This window comes from Sorex fumeus, unplaced genomic scaffold (assembly GCF_029834395.1).
Source record: "Sorex fumeus unplaced genomic scaffold, SorFum_2.1 ptg000007l, whole genome shotgun sequence".
Taxonomy (NCBI): Eukaryota; Metazoa; Chordata; class Mammalia; order Eulipotyphla; family Soricidae; genus Sorex; species Sorex fumeus.
This window is the reverse complement of record NW_026606064.1, coordinates 25,327,673-25,347,483: the sequence shown is the minus strand read 5'-3', so window position 1 is coordinate 25,347,483 and position 19,811 is coordinate 25,327,673. Positions and strand designations below refer to the sequence as shown.

Below are 19,811 nucleotides of genomic sequence, written 5' to 3'. Positions count from 1 at the left end.
AATAATCGGCTTTAAAAATTAAGACTTTAGGGGCTGGAGCGATAGCACAGAGGTTAGGGCGTTTGCCTTGCACTCAGCGACCCGGTTCGATTCCCAGCATCCCATATGGTCCCCTGAGCAGAGCCAGGAGTAACCCCTGTGCATCGCCGGGTGTTACCCAAAAAGAAAAAAAAATTAAAACTTTAAGCACTAGATGGCATAGACAATAGGCAGGGGTACTTAAAAGACGAATTCATTCCCCATCCCCCACCCACCCAGTAAATTCACAAGCATTTCCTGGAGCCCACATTTCACTGAAAGTAATAAACCTCGCTGCTTTTTAAAGTTTACAATAAAGGAGACGCACTGGGGGAATATATTCCGGTTGAATGCTAAGAAAATAAAACGGGAGACCTTAAATAAAGTTTCTCTTCCTGGCGTCCTTTTCATTGATTCGCTTCTCCTCTAGGAATTAGGAGGGGCAAACATTTTATCATCTACAGCTGAGTTTTGCAAGGACAGCCCAAGTTAGCCAAATCTGTGTCTTGTAAGGGATGACTCCAGGGAGCTTTCAATTCCCTGTGCTCCGAGAACCAGCGACAAAAGTGAGTGAACTTCTGAAGCAACTATTGCCTCACCTTAAATCACCAGCGAGTTCGCGCCGCCCCGCCTTCTGCACCCAGAAGGCAACCAGGCTCGGGTCCTCTCTAGGCCGCTGACAGGCCTCTCTTTATGGTCGCCTTGTGCTTCTCTAGCCCCCGCTCGCCGTCCTCTCGGTGGTAACGCGAAGACGCGCTGCGAAGCGGCCAGTCAAGGCTTAGGTGCGTGGATTCGGGCGGAGAAGAACTCGCTGTAAGGTAGCGTGGGGCCCCGGGGAAGTTCTGGAAAGGATCGGGGATCTGGAATCGGGCCCCAGGGAGGAGAGGGAGTCTGCATGGTGTTTTGCAGGTCCCCGTGGGACGGCCCAGGCGCTTACCGGGGATTATCAGCAGCTGTTTGGGGCCTCCTTGGAGCCTCCTCGCCTTCGCCCCATTCATCTGCCACCCGTGCCAAGGCCTAGCATGTTCCCGAGACCGTCATGGCTTTCCCGAAGACTCGAAGCTCTCAAATCTGAGTTGGACCTCCACGATTTAGACGAGTACCTCTGAGATCGTGAACCTAATTATCCATAGCATTATACCTTCCTGAGAGCATAAATCTATTAAATGCTCACTGGACTTACCTGTTGGCTTGAAATACTGGTAAACTGAGCTAAAGGTATGATGCTAGTGACCCAGGGCTAGGGTGGAAGTAATTACAGGCACCTGGGTACGTTGGTTTGGAGGCGATTCCGCTTGCTGGAGGTAAAATTCACGCAGTTTCTCAACTTGTGTTTGTTTAGAAGATGCTTAAGTGTTCACTGAGTGCTCTGTCGAGCTGGTCAAGGGTGCCAAAACTGTAAACAGGGCTCATGTGATCTCTTGACTCGACAGATTTTAATATGTAACAAAAAAAAAAATAGTAATACAAGTGACAAGCCCATAACAAGGAAGTCCCTGAAGTTTTTCTTTTGCTTTGGATGATGCATAAAAGAACCCTGGAACTCTTGTCTTCCAGCAGTTGAGAGTAGAGGAAAAGTTTCCATAATCCAGAAAGTGTAGGAAAACTCGGGAAGAAGGAAGTGTAATATTGTATTTGAGTAACTCAGCACATTGTGGGTCACCCAGACTCTGCAGCTGTCTTGCTAAGTTTAGCATTGCCTGGCAAAGAAAGAGCCGTGGGCCACGAGAAAAAAAGACAAATAAAAAGACAGAGTATAAAAGCATTTTGCAGATAGTGTACTTAGACTTGCAGTGGTGTGTTGTTTGGAACAAGTATCACGTGTAATGGAGCCCACTGTTTTTAGAAAGGTCTTAAGGACCTTTCTAAAGGCTTACGGCTTAGTTTCACAAGGCTAGCCCAGCATCCACTGTTAACCAGCAATTTTGCTGCGATTTGGAATTAGGTAAAATGACATTAGCTTTTGCTCATTCTTTTTGGTCACATTCGCATGAAAACTCTTTTGAAATTCCTCTTAATATTTTCTTTGACCTTAAGAACTTTCAGATATACACACAAATTGAAAATCGGGTTTGGAAACCTGAACAGTTCACCGAATTATTCCAAAAGTAGTCTGAAAGTACACTGGACTAAACGTTTATAAATCTGGGCCTAGAGTAAGTCATTAGCACCGACGAGATTCTTCACAGTAAAGGTGATTCTCTTACTGTTCTTTTTAAATTTAGCAAATGCTTCATTGAATTAAGAGTCACTCTCCTAGAGCTTGGAAACTGACCCTACCCTCTACACTTCGGTTATTGCATTTGTAAATAGGGATGACAAGACTAGTATTGTGAGGATAAATAGGTGTGGTGCTGTTTGTACTTATTGCTATACCTAACACTATAGAAGTTTATGCCAAATGCTCTAAATTCTGTTTTTCTCTTTTGTTTGTTTGTTTGTTTTTGTATCTGGGGCCACACCCATTAGTGCTCCCGGGTTACCCCTGACTGACTCTGCACTAAGAAATCACTCTTGGTGGGCTCAGAAAACTGTATGGGATGAGATAAGCCCCGCTCTGCAAGCACCTTACCCTCTGTACTGTCTCACCTGCCCCAATGTTCTCTGTTTTTCTTATTGATCCTTTCTTAGTCTCAATGACTCTTTTGTTCTGCTTTCAATCCGATAGGAGTCTTGAGAAAATGTACTGGACTTATAGAAAGCTTGTTAGTGATGTGTGCTCTTGTATGAGTTTGCTTAGAGTTTCTAATCCACAGCCATTGTGCCCAGAGCTTCTTTAACTGTGGGGTCACGGAACTTTAAAAATTCACTGTAAGGGACCAGGAGATAGTTATAGTGGTTAGTGGTTTTGATTCCCTGTGCCTCATCTTCCCTACCCTCCTCCCCAAGCATTCCCAGGTACATCTAGTTGTGGCCCTGGTAGCCCCCAGCACCACTAGGGAAGCCCAAGTATCACTGCACCTAAGACCTAGGCAGTATCGCATCCTCTGACCCATGCACTGAACTGCCCGAACCCCCCAGGCTACAACAGTGAGGCCCTTGAATAGAATACATTCTTTTAAATTAACTACTTAATGATTTATTGGCAGTAAATGTTTGATTTGTACATTTATATACCCACATACCTGGGATTGCATAAAAATTTCTCTGGCAACGAGAGGTTTTCACTAAGCCCTTCATTGTGTCTCATGTACCCTATAGCTGGTAATGTGTAGTGGCAAGCAGTAATGCGGGAAAACTGATCCCATGAGCTTGCTTTGTTCATACCCTGAGAGGAGCAAATGATTCTAATGTTGCACTGTATCTCTTTCATGCTCTCTGAATTCTTCTGTTTTGTAATATTGTAACTCTTCATCTTGGGGCTACAGACTAAAGTAAGTGTTGACCTTTCTAAGGCAAAAGAAGTTCCAAACTGCATGGACGATTCTCAAAAAATTAGAATTTGATCTCCCATTTGACCCAGCAATACCACTCCTGGGAATATATCCCAGAGAGGCAAAAAAGTATAGTCAAAGTGACATCTGCAATTGTTTGTTCATTGCAGCACTCTTTACAATAGCCAGAATCTGGAAAAAACCTGAGTGCCCGAGAACAGATGACTGGTTAAAGAAACTTTGGTACATTTATACAATGGAGTACTATGTAGCAGTTAGAAAAGATGAAGTCATGAAATTTAGATACAAGTGGTACTACATGGAAAGTATTATGTTAAGAGAAATGAGTCACAAAGAGTGGGATAGACACAGAAAGATTGCATTCATCTGGGGAACATAAAACAACAAAATGGGAGACTAACACCCAGGAATGGCTGAGATTAGTACCAGGAATTTTGCTCCATGACTTGGAGGCCAGCCACATGTGCTAGGGGAAAAGGAAGCTCAGATAGAGAAGGGCGCACCAAATAAAGGGTGTTAGGAGGATCCTCTCAGGACGGGAGAAGCATGCTGAAAGTAGACTATAGACCAAACATGATTGCCACTCAAAAACACAGGACCCAAAAGAAGAGAGAGAGAGCAAGGGGAAATGCCCTGCCACAGAGGCAGGGTGGGATGGGGGGATGGGGGGTGAGAGGTATGCTGGGACCCGTGGTGGTGGAGGATGGGCGCTGGTGGAGGGATGGGTACTTGATCATTGTATAACTGCAACCCAACACAAAAATTTGTAAGTTTATAACTGTACCTCATGGTGTTTCACTAATAAAAAAATAATAATAAAATAAAATTTAAAAAATTAAAAAGAAAAGAAGTTCCAAACTGCAAAATCTTTGCCAGAAGTTGTTACAGTGCAATTCCAGAGTTGGTAAAGGAGAGGCTTGATTCAGTAGGATTATTGCAAGGGGATGGAAGTAGAGTGCAATGGAGAGAATTCTTATTTGGTTTTGGTTTGCTTTGGTTTTCCCCTTTGTTGCTGTTGTTGTGATTTGCTGTCATGCATTTTTGGTAATGATGCTCACCAGTTGTTAAACACTTATCTGAGAATGATGGGGATGGGTGGGGTGTGACATGTATTTCTTTGTATTGCTGACATGCATTCTGTTTGTAGTATTGCTGGAGGTCACCAGAGAGCTCACACTCCTTTTGGGGGGCCACACTCCTAAACTTGGTGCTCACTGGGGATTGAGCACCTTACTTGCAGTGCTTGTGCCCATGGCTGTGTGCTGGAGATCTCACACAGTTGCAGGGCTTCCAGACAGCAGAACCACAAGAACTACCCTGAGAACCTGTGACCACTCCCAGGCATCAGACTCAAGACTTCACACTTTGAAAGCAGTTTCTAGCTTCTAAGTCATCCTCCAAACTTGGGTGAAAACTCTTTGACCAAAAAGGCCTAGCAGCATCTCACAGAGTAAAACTGACGGAGCTGATTGTAGGTCCAAAACTGTCTGAGCCATACAGTCTAGAAGGAAACTACAGCCTGTTATTAACTAAAATTCAGAGACCTCAAAGGAGAGGGACTTACAGTTCCATTAACAAGCATTTTATTTCAGTTGATCATTGAGGACAAGTAACTCATCTAATCATAAATTCATAATATATGAAGCAGAAAATGGGAATTTAGAGGGTCTTTGTCCTAGTTCTGGATTCTCACAGAATCATGGGGAAATATTGGAAGAATTTCTTAACCATGGGTGTTAGAGAAACATGAGCACAGGTCTCACAAAAGTTAGATGTGTCCAAAACATTTTTGTACTGTTTGAAAGGAAAAAAGTTACACAAATGAAAATTCACCCAAACATCTGTATAGGAAAGTTTTGGGAAACTCACTGACCCACTCAGAAATTAAATAAATGTCAATATTTATAAATCCTACATAAAGACAAAGTTTGAAGTACTTGAATACTTACATCTCATTGGTATCTTAGAGACACCTTCCTAAAAGGAAGCAAAACTAAGTCATCTCCAATAATCATGGGGTGGGAGGGATACTGGGACTGGTGGTGGTGGAGAATGGGCACTGGTGGAGGGATGGGTATTCGATTATTGTATAACTGAAACCCAAGCGCAAAAATTTGTAAGTCTACAACTGTACCTCATGGAGTTTCACTAATAAAAATTTAAGGAAAAAAAATTAACATAAAAAAACAGTTTAAAAGAACCTAAATAATTTCCTGTTGTTAGCTGTTGTTACTGGTTTGCATTTTATTCCATAAAAAAAAAAAAAATTTTTTTTTCCTATGAGGAATTCTAAGTATTTTACTGATCAGCATTGAAGCAAGTTACTTTGTTATTTTGTTTTCAGGATCATTTTCAGTAGCCAGAAAGATAGCTTAACTGGCTGGGTACAGGCTTTGCATGCTGAAGAGCTGGGCTTGATTTCATACTCATCCAGCATTTTATACTCACCCGAGTATTGAGCCAGGAATAGCCCCTGAGAACTGTGAGGTGTGGCCTCCAAATTAACAGTCAAAAGAAGGGAAAAAACGTAACTCCCTCCACAAAGAAAGGATAATGTATATAAAATCATGACTCTCTTCCGGATCCAAAGTTTGAATGCTTGACTTGTACATACCTCTCAATGAGGGGAGGGTTTAGTAGTAATGCAGCCAGTTCAACTGACATTCAAAAGACCAGTTTCATGAATCAGGAATATTAAAATAAAGTGAACAGAGGGACTTGAAAGTAAATGTCTACAGGAACAAAAAAGAAAAAGTGGATGTTTTATGGTTGGTTTGTTTTGCACTGCTGTCCATTATCTACCTACCTATAGTTGTCAGTTGTCAAATAGCTCAAAGGCCCTTTCCAGGAGAAAGGCCCCCATACAATTAGAATGAGGAAGCCCTAAAGGCTAGGCTCTCAAAGGTGTAGTTTTCCATTGAAACGTGTACTTTTTTCCATTTGGGAAGACAAAATTTGCCTATTTAAAATTCCCTGTGGCCCTGGTTTCTGACTTTTTGGAAGGCAATAGCCTGTGTCTTGTGTCTTGTGTGTTTTTCTTATTTTTTAATGATTTCTATAAATGCTAAGATGCTTGGTAAATGTGTAGGAGTTGGTTTTGTTTTTTCACTGAGTTACCTAGAGCTCTTTCATTTAAAGCTGTAATGTGCATATAAGCACCTATCGGCCTTTTTAAAAAAATTTTAACGAAACAGTATGAGATAGGATTACAGACTTACATACTTTCATGATTACATTTCAGTTATACATACAATGATCGAGTACTCATCTCTCCACCACTCTCCACCAGTGCCCATTCTCCAGCCACCAGTGTTCCCATTATCCCTCCTGCCCCCCCCCCCGCCCCCCTCCCCCCCCCCCCCCACCACACACACACAGGCACATTTCCTTTTACTCTCTTTCCTTCGGGGTGTTATGGTTTACAATACAGGCAGTAAGTAGCCATCATGTTCGGTCTGTAGTCAACTTTCAGCACACATCTCCCATCCCGAGCAAGGCCTCCAAGCATCCTTTGCTTGGTGGTCTCTTCTCTATCTCAGCACGTTTCAGTCTTTGTATAAGTGCAGATTATATTAAAATGCAGAACTTGGGGGTTTGGGGCCCATCTTGATATGGGGCACTTGTAATAGCTTCACAGCTGATAGCTAATACTGGCTTGTGGTTTGTATTGTTTTTCCTGGATGGTTGATTATTGGTTGGTTTGGGGGACCTTGCCTTAGTGTGCTCAGACTTACTCCTGACAGAACTCGTGAAGCTCAAGAAACCATATGCAGTGCCTGAGATCAAACGCAGGCAAGCACTTTACAACTTGTATTACCTCATCAGCCCCATTCCGGGTTATAAATAATAATAACATTGTAGCACTGTCCTCCCCTTGTGATTTGCCCTAGCAGACCCAATAACAACTTCATTGGGAGACTTGTTACTGTATTTGGCATATCAAATACCTCACGGTAGCTTGCCAGGCTTTGCTGTGCCAGCGAGATACTCTCGGTAGCTTGCCAAGTTCTCCGAAAGGGGCGGAGGAATCAAACCCGGGTCGGCCAGGTCAGCCACGTGCAAGGCAAACGCCCTACCCACTGTGATATCACTCCAGCCCATAAATAATAGTACATATCCCTAAAATTAGCCACAGATTTAGCATGTTACTCTTTTTTTCAGGTTTTTTTTTATTAAAAAAATTTTTAATAGTGAGACATCATGAGGTACAGTTGCAGACTTACACATTTTTGTGCTTGGGTTTCAATTATACAATGATCAAATACCCATCCCTCCACCAGCGCCCATTTCCCACCACCACGGATCCCAATATCCCTCCCACACCCATCCCCCCCATCCCACCCTGCCTCTGTGGCAGGGCATTCCCTTTTGTTCTCTCTCTCTCATTGGGTATTGTGGTTTGCAAAAGAGGCAATGGGTGACAATCATATTTAGTCTATAGTCTACTTTCCACATTAGCATGTTACCCTTAATGTTGATCATGGTATGTATTCAAGTTTCTAGTCATGAAAAATTCATACTATTTTATGTGTTCACAATTTTACATAAATTTTACATCTGCTGTGTAACCTGTATGTGTTGTGGACCAGTTATCCCCAACATGCCCAAACACATTGGCACCAGGCCAGGCAGGAGCCTGGCCGTGGGGCAAAGGAGGATGAGCATGCTGAGAAACCCCTCCAGGAGCAGTTGATCACAGCTCACTTTTTTGCCAAATACACATATTTTATAGAGGGTCTTCTCTTACAGGAGGTCCACTCACATAAAGCTTTACACTATTGGCCTACCAATTTTTCCTCTCTTCTTGGCCCCCCGTCCAATCCCTTTCAAGGATATATGTTGCAGTTAGAATGACTTGCTTAAGGCATATGTCATGGTTTCTGCGTTTCAGGCATAAGGGATCAAGTGAGGCTCAAGGCCAGACACATGATGCAGGCGCCCAGTTTTGCTAACTCTGCCCAGTTACTCCCTCTTTCAGGGTTTCACTTCAGGGCCATTTTGCGAGGTTGAGTTTTTCCTGCTCCAGTGCCTGTTGCCCTGCTCCACATATATGAATAAATAACCCACCATTTCTTACCCATTGCACAATTTCTTATCAATTACAGTTTTAGTCAGAGAATGGTGAATGCTGAAAGTTCCTATATTTCTTGTACTAATATATAGAACATGCAGGCTGGAGCAATAGCACAGCGGGTAGGGCATTTGCCTTGCAGGCAGCCAGACCCAGGTTCGATTCCTCCACCCTTCTCGGAGAACCCGGCAAGCTACCGAGAGTATCGCACCGCATGGCAGAGCCTGGCAAGTTCCCTGTGACATATTTGATATGCCAAACACAGTAACAACAAGTCTCACAATGGAGATTGTTGCTGGTGCCCGCTGGGGCAAATGATGAACAATGGGAAGACAGTGTTACAGTGCTACAATATAGAACATATATTTCTCTAGCACAGTTTGCTAAAATGAAATGTACAAGTACTTGGTGAGTACTTCAGTGGCTTGAGAAATTGACAAGAAACACTCTAAGACAGTTGCACCAGTTTACCTTTTTAAAAAGTAATTTACCTTTCTACTAATGTGTATAACATGCATGTAACATTTAATCATGTTAATAAGTGCTAGGTTATCAAAGTAAGTTTTGTCAAGTAAAAATTGACTAATGGTGTTTTATGTGCATTTGACTGACAATTATGAAGATGAACATTTGCTGTATTCATTGGCTGTTTTTCTGTCTTGCTCAGTAAATTTCCTTTATTTGGGACAATCCAACAACAGTTTTCTTTTGTTTCATTTTTTGGGAGGGTGTTTGTTTTTAAGACAGTTAGACCACTTTAATGTTTTGTGCAATATCATATGCTTTTTTTCTCGATGACTGCAGATATGTTAATGGTGGCTTCCCTGACTAGTATATAGTTTTCCATAGGTATAAGAAGTTACTTGAATAAGCTGATGTCAAACCAGTAAGACTGCATTGATGCATCCATCATTTTCAGGATTGCTGGTTTCCTAGACATATTTTACCCAAATAACTTTGCCTCCCTGTGTGTCAAGGCCCAAATGTCACATTCACCTCGGTGATTAGTAGCTTTGGTGATAACACCCAAAGTAGTGTAAAGTGGAGATGAGAGATTCTTCTTGACACCAAGTATTAACAGTCAAAAAATACCTCTCAGGAGCAGGATATTTTTTTTTAACGTAGGAGTATTGCTATTTATTCAGCCATTGGTTAGGCTGATTGAATTGGGCATGAACTCCACCTTACTTTTTTTTTTCCCCCTTTTTTATAATTTTATTTATTGAATCACCATGAGAGCAGTTACAAAGCTTTGGGGTTTAAGTCTCGATCATACAATGGAACACCCATCCCTTCACTAGTTCCCATTCTCCACCACCAAAAACCCCAGTATACCCCCCATCCCACACCCTCCTCCTAGCTGTGGGGCAGAAGATTTCCACATTACTCTCTCTCTACTTTGATTACATTCAATATTTCAACACCAGACCCACCATTATTATTTGGGATTTTACCCCAACACTCAGATCTGCAAAAAGGCAACAGTAGACAATTTGTTTTCTATTGTTGGTTATGAATAACATGTCATGTCACGCGGCCACAGTAGTGGCCGTGAGATTTTTGGAATTCCAAAATTTTAACAGTTAAATACGGAGGGATTTCTGCCAAAACCTGCTGGGTTCCGAGATTTTTTCCTGAGTCTCTTGGATCATGGCCGTTAAGCAGCTTGATCAGGAGCCAGAGAGGCCATTCGTGGGTGACGACTCAGAAAAAGGGGAGGAAAGGGCCAGCTCCAACCCCATCCCGTGAGGCCCCGTGTGTCTCATCACTGCAGGCCCAATCCATCAGGTCAGGATTTTTTTCTGAAACATAAACCATTGGTCTAATGAACCTTTCATATTTAGGTGGTTTTCATGTAAAGCCGTGTCCAACAAAGCAGTAACCATCCTCTTCCATGCTTTCTTCTTTCTCTTTCCTGTTTGAATAACTTTTAATACTTCTGTTTCTCCCTGGGCACGAACTTTGGGCACAGGAACTTCCCATTCTGCTTTCTCTCTCTGTTTTTGTTTAATCATATTGGAAAGTACTTTAGCTCAGGATTGTTTCTCTCTCACTGTCCAGCAGATACTCCGGCATTGCTCCTTGTGGAGTCATACTTGTGGTTGGTGTTTCTCTTTTATGCATCTTAAAAGTCTTTTTTATTTGTGTTTTCTCAGCATGACACTGTTTATGGTAGAGCTTAGCCTTCAAGCCAGTCATCTTTTTTGCTTTTTTTTTTTTTCCTTGAACATTCATGAGCCTCTCAATCTTCTTTCTTTCTCTTCCTCTCATGATAATCCAAATGATGTCCATAGTGCTTATGTAGTAACTCAGTATGTTCATTTTGTGGCATGGTAACAGCTTCAGGGCCACCTGGTGCAGCCACCCCAACATCAAGAAGCTCTGGACTTTGCAGATCTCTAGGCACCCACAAGCAACTTGCACAATAGTAACAGATTGAAAGTGCGCCCTTTTTCCTTAGAGTTCTGCAAAAAATTGTTTCATTTTGATATTTAAAGGGATCCATATCTTTTTCTTTGATAGGTGTTTTTGAGCTTGCAGGAATCCTTCATCCCAGTGTCACAAAGTTGATGTTTTCTATAAACATTTTTTTTTAAACTTTTTCCATGGTGATTCTTTACAGCATTTGGAATCTTTCAGGAGCAGATACTGGTGTTTTTTTTTTTTTCATTTGTTAGCCAATGGTATTCAGGCAACTTTTTATTGAATCCTTTTCCCGTTCACAACTAACCCCCTTTTTCTCACACCACCTGTCTTATACCATACACTCATCTTCCCACGGATTTGTTTGTGTTATACTACGACCACCTTGCCTTGATTTATAATGAGCTTGTTAATAAGTTGTTGTCTTTGTTTCCTTCAAAATGAGGGTCTTCTTTGACATTTATTCTTTCATATAAAACAACTTGCTAAATTATGAGGGGTTGTGGTTGGACTACTTAGGCATTTTGATTGAAATAGTATAGAATTTATAGATAAATTTTTGGAGGACATATGCACTGTAGCCAAACTTCCTGTGATACATTTCTATAACTAGTGTTTCGTTTTTTGTCTTACACTTCATCATTTTCTCCGTTGGGGTAATATATATATCCCAATGGAGAAAATGTATATATAAATTATATTTATGTGTATGTATATGTAAATATATATATATATACACACACGTTAAGGTTTATATATTTTATAAGGTATTTTACGGTGTTTTTCATTTTAAGCATCATTATTGAATTATCTAGTTCTATTAGTTGGTCTATTAAATGTCTTATGTTTTCAGTGTAGCTATTTAGGTCAGATTTCTTATTTACTTTTTTTTATATACCTTGTAAAATGTTGGTAAGGGGCCAGAGAAATAGTTCAGGCTTAGGCTCTTTCTTGCAGGCTACTGACCCCAATGTAATGCCTGCCACCACATATAGTTCCTTAGGCACCACCAAGAGAAACCCCTGACTACAGTCAGGAATAACCATACTGTTGGGTATGGTCTCAAAAATGATAAAATAAAGCAAAGTAGCACTAAATGGGAGCTGTGATCTTCTCTAGTATCAATAGAGGATACATCAAATGATAACATTTAAATGTAATAATACTGTATTAGTTTTCTGAAGATACCTCTTCCTTGCATTCTTAAAGGCTTTCGGGGGTTTGGGGGAACATATCCCTTAGGTGGTGCTAAGGACTTAGGTCTGGCTCTGTGCTCAAGGATCACTCCTGGTGGTGCACAGGAGATCTCTCATATGTGGTGCCAAGAATCAAACCAGCGTGGCCATCTGCAAGGCAAGTGCCTGAACTGCTCTCCAATCCCAAGAGGATTTTTGGCTTTTTCTTTTAAAGAGATACTGTTGTCTTATCAAATTCTTTTCATTTAATAGGGTGATCAGCATCTGACCAATAAGAAAGATCGCTGGACAGAATAAAAGAAAGAGCTTTCCTGAATCAAGAATGATGGATCCTTGTTCAGTGGGAGTCCAGCTTCGTACCACAAATGAGTGCCATAAGACCTACTATACTCGCCACACTGGTTTTAAGACTCTGCAGGAATTGTCATCAAATGACATGCTTTTACTTCAACTTAGAACAGGAATGACACTTTCTGGAAACAATACAATCTGCTTTCATCATGCAAAGATTTACATTGACAGATTTGAAGATTTGCAGAAGTCATGTTGTGACCCTTTTAACATTCATAAAAAATTAGCGAAAAAAAATTTACATGTGATTGACTTAGATGATGCTACTTTTCTGAGTGCAAAATTTGGAAGGCAGCTTGTTCCTGGTTGGAAGCTTTGTCCAAAATGTACCCAGATCATCAACGGAAGTGTGGATGTAGAGTCCGAAGACCGGCAGAGAAGGAAACCTGACTCAGATGTATGTACAATAGGAATTGTTCTTCTATATTATTTATATAGTGAGGGGGTTTTGTTTATAAGGAAATCTTATGATGAGCACAATCCATTAAAAAGTGTGGAAATAACGTGGCTTTTCTAAATATTTCCTTATCCTTGGATTAGATGTTAAAGTAAGCCTGGACAATTGATAATGTTAGGTTTTACCCCTCATATGTAGACTAAACTTATATTCTTTCAGAACCTAACTATCTTAGTTTCTTTTCTGATTACAAAGGAACAAGAAAGGGTCCATATGACAGGAAAATTTCCTGTTTATGAAGAACTTTGGCATTATCCCATTCTTTGGGTTGTTAAGATACTTGTGAGATTTCTTTGCTTCTGGCTTTGAATTCTCACTTGATATATGGTCATGGCTAGTTTTAAGACTTCCTAATGTCAGAAAGTGTACGTTCTTACATTGTGAAGTATTAAATAACACATGGCTATCTCCTTTAGTTACATCCCTACTTTCAGTTATTTAACTATTTTAGAATAACAGGATTTCATAAACCTTTCTTTGATACAGAAGGATATGGAGGGGCCAGAGCAGCAGTACAGTGGGTAAGGTACGTGCCTTCCACGCTGCCAACCCAGGTTCGATTCCCAGAACCCCATAGGGTCCTCTGAGCCCCCCATGAGTAACCCATCCCCTCCCCAATCACACCTCGCTGTGCTCAGAAGCTCTTCCTGTCTCTGCTTGGGATCGCTCCCAGCAGTGCTCAAGTGATCATGCAGTGCAGCCTCCCTCATACAGCACATTTGCTCAGCCTTTGAACAGTCTCTCTGGCCTTTCTCTGGTTTTAACAAAAGCAGTCATGCACCAGAGAGATAGTTCAGGGGGCACTTGGAAATGGGCAACCCTCGGTTCAATCCCTGAGGTTTCAGAATTCAAAGCCACATATGGTCCTCAGCACCACCAGGAGTATCCCTGGGCACAGAGCCAGGAGTAAATCCTGAGCACAGTTGGGTGTGGTCCCCCCAAAAAGAAGCATTTTAAATACCAGTAATGCTTAATAGGTAAAGGTAAAGGTAAAGGCCCTCCCGTTGATCGTCGATTTGCTCGAGCGGGCCCAGTAACATCTCCATTGGAGACTTTGTTGTTACTGTGTCTGTCATATCGAATACTCTCGGTAGCTTGCCGGGCTGTCCGAGAGGGGCGGAGGAATCGAACTCGGGTCGGCCATGTTGGCCGCTTATCAGACAATACTTACTACATTATCCCTTGTATCTTGTATACAACACCTAAGTTAGTCTAAGCAATAATATGAGGTAGATATGTTATCCCCATTTTCATTAGGAAAATGCATCCCACAAAGTTTAAATCTATCCTAAGCAAGAAGTTTGAGACTGATCTACTGCTTAAGCTTCTTTGCCCTTTTTGTTTTGCTTTTAATTAAAAAAAAAATCTTTTTATTTTGAAGTAACATAGTTCTACAAGTATCTAAATGTTTATCTGCTTGAGGGCTAGGATAGAGTGTCACCACAAAGGCTTCCAGTTAAATATCACACCTGTACCACTGCCAGTAAGACTCTCTCATCTAATATGGGTTAGTTTTCATTGGATATTATTGAGTTGTACTCCCTGGCCTTCACCAGACCACATCTGAGTGTGATCATCAGGTGGTAGGCTTTCTCCTTCTGCCTTATTTTTTTTTCCACATTCTCCTATCTGGTTCCATCCATGGGGTACCAAAAGAGCAAGTTTTTCCTCTGGACCCTCCGTTATATGCCAGTGAGTGACACAGCAGATTATTTTTTCCCCCTGTGGTCATCCAATGTAGTTTCATCAGGCTTGTCTGCCTCTGCTCACCAGAAACTGAACTGTGGTAGTAAAAATATTATTAATACATCAACCAGTCAACTTTTAGCATGCTCCTGGGTCTTGGGCTTTAAAATCTCATTTCTTCTCACCGCCCCCATAGGCTGTCCCCCAATTTTAGAAATGATCTGGGTTAACATTAAATGGATATTTCTGCAGGTTTGATATCAAGATTTGAGTTGATCATTTGTTTTCATTTATTCAGGGAAGAACTGCTAAAGCTTTGAGGTCTTTACAGTTTGCAAACCCAGGCAAGCAGACCGAATTTGCTCCAGAAACTGGTAAAAGAGAAAAAAGAAGACTTACCAAAAACACATCTGTAGGTTCAGACAGGTAGGTCGTATATGCTACTCATGGTGTAAGTTAATTTGTTCACTTGCTTTGCATCTGGTATACCCTGTCTTTCTCTTGCAGTTTGAAATTTCTGGGTAGCAATTTTGTAAAGTTGGATGATCTGGAAATACTAAGAACCTCATGTAAAATAAGGCATGCTGTTGGGTATAAAAATGATTTCTGGGCTGGAGAGATGGTGTTGCCTTACACAAAAAAGGTTTGACTGGCATCCCATATGGTTTTCTGAGCAGCTTTAGAAGTGATTTCTGAATGCAGGACCAGGAGTTAGCTCTGAGCATGGCCCAACATGCTTCCACCCCACTCAGACCCACCCAAAAGAAAAAAGTTTCTGAGTATCAAGCAAGTAAGTAAAATAGTACTTCTTAGGACTAAAATTATTTTTTGGAAAAGCATTGATATTATATAATTGATGTGTCCATAATATGAATGACATCTTGAAAGAAATCGAATTGTTTGAGAATACAAGATGACTTTTATATTTTTTTATTGTCTTGGTATGTTCAATAAAATGAATAAAAAGAACTAAATTCTTTAAAACATGACTTTTTAAATGAGGGGGGGTTTTTCTCCTAAAATGTAATTTGACAAGGAAATATTGGTAGAAATCATTTAGAATTATTTTCTAAATAAGCCATTTAATCTGTCTCTCAGAGTTTCCTGTTGAGTGTTTTAAATATGGCTAGGCAAGGCAAGATTTAGTAGAGTTCATAATTTACAAAACCCTGATTTGTTACAGTATGAAAACTAATTTGGAGGGCTGAACAACGGTACAGAGGGTAGGATACTTGCCTTGCATGCGGTTGACCCAAGTTCAATCCCTGGCATCTCGTATGGTCCCCTGAGCACTGCTGGGTATGACCCCAAAACAAAAACAAGCAAACAAACTAACAAAAAAACAATTCAGGTAGTGTATTCAACAAAAAATAATACTTCACAGAGTAAAACAGAGCCAGTAAAAATGTACTAACTGGTTTGATGGTTTGTTTGTTTTTGTTTTTGTTTTTGTTTTTGTTTTTTTAAGACAAAAATGGAAAATAGTTCCAACCAAGACTTATTTATTTTGGAACAAAATTCTTTTCCACTACCAAATTTCCTTTCCTTTTAAGTGAACCTGGAAAGGCATGTTGAGACTTTTTTGCATGCAACTCAACACTTTAGAGTTGACTATTTTTTCGTAAAGAAGCCACAGGTCTATTAAATGATGTGACGGTTTGACAAAACATTACCCTAAATTTAAGCCATTGTATCTTACATATTTTTGTTATCTCACTTCTGGTAGCCATGTCTCTTTGAGATGTCATGAGCCTTGTGTTTTCTTTCTTAGACAAGTGATACCAGCGAAGAGCAAGGTCTATGACAGCCAGGGGCTCCTGATTTTCAGCGGAATGGACCTCTGTGACTGCCTGGACGAAGACTGCCTGGGATGTTTTTACGCTTGTCCTGCCTGTGGGTCTACCAAATGTGGTGCCGAATGCCGCTGTGACCGCAAGTGGCTGTATGAGCAAATCGAGATTGAAGGAGGGGAAATCATTCATAATAAGCATGCTGGATAATTCGTGGTATCAGACAAAAGGATCTTTACAGGCTTTCGCTTATAAAATTCTGTCATTCTAAGATACGTTCTAACGTTGCTTGCCAAATAACAGAAATTTTAAAAAACCACCTCAGCCTGTTCTGACCTCACATTTAGAATGCTTTGGAATATTTTTTTTTTTCTGATTTTAAATTTAGGCAGATACTGTTCAGCAGTCAGTTTTAAGTCTGTCTGGGTCAGTGTAAACTAGTGGGTTATAGGAGGCAGCTCTTGATTCACAATTTCAATGACGATAATAAAGTACTGCAGTCCCCAAACAGAACAGTTCAAATCTCACTTATCACCATGTATAAATTCTGAGTAATTATAGGAAATACTTTCCTGTTTCTTCTTCAGTCCAAAATCCTCAGGAGTGATCCCCTAAGAAAATCATAATCTGAACCTAAGCTATGATGAAATGAGTGGTTTGAGTTGGTTTGGTTTGGGTGCCACACCACGCTGTGCTCAGGGCTCACTCCTGACTGGCTCCAGGCACCAATTCTGGTGCTGGGGATCAAACCGCAGCATCCCACTTGTATGCAAAGCAAGTGCCAGCCCCGACTGTACTATTTCTTCGACCACTGAAATGGGTTTTTAAATTATACCTTTACCTTCCCTATTTTGTTGTATTATAATAAAATAAATGACATCCTAATCCTGTGTAGTCTTTTTTGTTTTTTTATAACGATAAAAAAGTTTATACACAATATTTTAAATACGTCTGATTCTATACAGAATACTTTATAGATAACAATCTCTTCTAAACCTTTTCTGGCCTGGACTCAACTAATGAATATTTAACTGGATACGTTTTAGAACATTTAAGTTTGAAATGCATGCCTATAAAGTCTCCATCATAAATTTCTATGTTTTTATTTATAACAAGTTCTTTGATCTTAACTTTTTGGTATCGGTCTTAACTTTTTGGAGACCCAAGGTTTCTGAGAAGTTGGTGAAAGCAGTGAACTATCCAGAAAAATGTGTTTACAAATAAGGCTTGTTCAGAATATCTACACTTGTGTCGGATGCCTGGGTGGCAAGCTTCACGATCATGATCATCCTGTTGTTCGTCGATTGCCTTGAGCAGGCACCAGTAATGTCTCCTTCACCCAAGCCCTGAAATTTTTAAAAAGTACCATATTCAAGGCTCTTTCAGAGTTAGGAGAATGAGACCCATCATTGTTACTGGTATTTGGCATATTGGGCACAACACGGGGAGTTAGCCAGACTCTGCCTTGTGGGCAGGTTATATTCGGTAGCCTGCTGGGTTGTCCAAAGTAAGAATGAGATAATAGGATGTCGGGCGGCTGCGAATGGTAAGCTTACTTTTCTGGAAATCATTTCATTATTTTTAAGTGAGCATGGCCATTTAAACATAGTTTGGCCTGTTATTTAGTGTTGTAGATATGTTGTAGATAAGCTTATTGAGCAGTCTTAGACATTCAGTTTCTTTGTTTTGTTTTGTGTTGGGCCACACCCAGAAGTGCTCAGGGGTTACTGCTGGTTCTGCTCTGAGTCACAGGAATCACTCCTGGTAGTGCTTGGGCAGATTTACTTGATCCTGCCTGTGTTTTTGCTGACATCTGCTGGTATCTCCATGAAAGTAAACTGCATCTTAAATGTTTAATCTCTTCTAAGTTAAACTGTGAGCATTGGTAATTACAGTGAAGAGGAATCTTTTAAAAATAAAGTGAAATGACTTCACTTTTCAGCATTTTTGGGTCTTCCCCAACTGGAGGTTTTAGTGTATTTTTTAAGAATATGGGTGAGACAGGACCCAAAAGGAGAGAGAGAGAGAACAAAAGGGAATGCCCTGCCACAGAGGCAGGGTGGGATGGGGAGGATGGGGGGTAGGAGGAATGCTGGGACCCGTGGTGGTAGAGGATGGGCGCTGGTGGAGGGATGGGTACTTGATCATTGTATAACTGAAACCCAAGCACAAAAATTTGTAAGTCTGTAACTGTACCTCAGGGTGTTTCACTAATAAAAAAAAAAAAAGAATATGGGTGAGGATATGAAAATAGGAATGGGCACTTTTGACTGTCATTTTTTTTTGTCATGGTATCACAAGATTTATTACCAAGTTAGCAACAAGATACAGAAACTAGAGAAGACATACAGATTCCCTAATCCAAGAAACATGACTTCAGACTTGCTGTGCCTTTCCACCTGCTGTGTTCACCTGCTAGCAGCCTATCACAGCTAATCTCATGCGCCTCATGTGTCTCTCCTTACAGACCGAGCTTGGTCCTTCTCCAGTGTCTCCTCTGGAGTTGTACCTGATCTTGTTACCAGTTTTCATCCGAATCTGTTGAGGAATAGGCCGATTCTGCTTTTGTTTCTTGACCAGGAGCCGCTTGATCCTGAAAGTCTTGTGGGAAGACATGGTCAAGAGCCACGTTCACACTGCAACGATGGCGGAGGAAAGGGCTTGACTGTCATTTTTATCAAGGGGCTAGGAGGAAATTTTTTTTTAATTGCTGAAGATATAACTCAGTGGTAAATTTTCTCAACACCAAAAAATAAAATAAAATCCTAATATTTCATCTGAGTGTATAAGCCAAGGTGAGCAAGATAGATACTTTAGAAAGTTGCAACACTTACCTTGCAAGCATGATATCCTGATACTACATAGTCCTCAGCACCAAGAGGTGAGAACCCTAAAAAGAAAATTATAGAACTCCAGCTTGTAAATTATTTTTAATGACAGTTGTGCAGATAGGCTAATCTTACCAAAATGATTTCTAGAAGATAAAGATTTACCAAATAAAGAACCATTGCTCTGGTGCATTAGTATTACATACCATCATTTTAACCTGAAGTCATCTTAACTGCCTTTTAAATGGTACAGCTAAAATGCATGAATTTTTCCCTTTGGAACTGTGAGGGAGTAATTTATAAAATATTGGTTAGAAAATATAGTTTTGTTTTATTTGTTTGGTTTTGGGGTTTTTTTTCTCCTTTTTGGGTCACTCCCCGTGATGCACAGGGGTTACTCTTGGCTTTGCACTCAGGAATTACTCCTGGTGATGCTTGGGAGATCAGGCAGGATGCTGGGAATCAAACTCTGGTCAGCCGCGTGCAAGGCAAATGCCCTACCCACTGTACTATTGCTCCAACCCCCAGAAAATAAAGTTTTGATATTGAAGAGATCTCAATGTGTCGAGTGCATGCTATGCAGGTAGGAGGCCTG

General features: G+C 40.7%; 1 protein-coding gene and 2 pseudogenes across 2 annotated transcripts; 1 reads left to right on the top strand and 2 right to left on the bottom strand.

Annotated features, from left to right (window-relative positions):
• The first annotated feature begins 770 nt into the window (after positions 1-770).
• On the top strand, positions 771-17,241 carry ARL14EP (ADP ribosylation factor like GTPase 14 effector protein). Of its 2 annotated transcripts, XM_056133441.1 has the most exons (4): positions 771-836; positions 12,357-12,852; positions 14,897-15,024; positions 16,370-17,238. In XM_056133441.1, the coding sequence occupies exons 2-4, from the start codon at positions 12,427-12,429 to the stop codon at positions 16,596-16,598; spliced, it is 783 nt and encodes a 260-aa protein (XP_055989416.1). In that variant the 5' UTR covers positions 771-836; positions 12,357-12,426; the 3' UTR covers positions 16,599-17,238. The 2 variants fall into 2 exon arrangements, with proteins under 2 accessions (XP_055989416.1, XP_055989424.1); XM_056133449.1 differs by lacking the exon at positions 771-836 and having other exon boundaries at positions 12,392-12,852; positions 16,370-17,241.
• Positions 9,363-10,816, bottom strand: LOC130041353 (ribosome biogenesis protein NSA2 homolog; annotated as a pseudogene).
• Positions 17,242-18,849: 1,608 nt separating the features above from the next.
• LOC130046213 (60S ribosomal protein L39-like) lies at positions 18,850-19,022 on the bottom strand (annotated as a pseudogene).
• Between the last annotated feature and the right edge of the window lie 789 nt (positions 19,023-19,811).

Coding starts and splice junctions, on each gene's coding strand:
- ARL14EP (XM_056133449.1), top strand. CDS start 12,427: ATGATGGATCCTTGTTCAGTGGGAGTCCAGCTTCGTACCACAAATGAG. Junction 12,853..14,896: donor GAAGGAAACCTGACTCAGAT/GTATGTACAATA, acceptor TCATTTATTCAG/GGAAGAACTGCTAAAGCTTT. Junction 15,025..16,369: donor ACATCTGTAGGTTCAGACAG/GTAGGTCGTATA, acceptor TTTCTTTCTTAG/ACAAGTGATACCAGCGAAGA.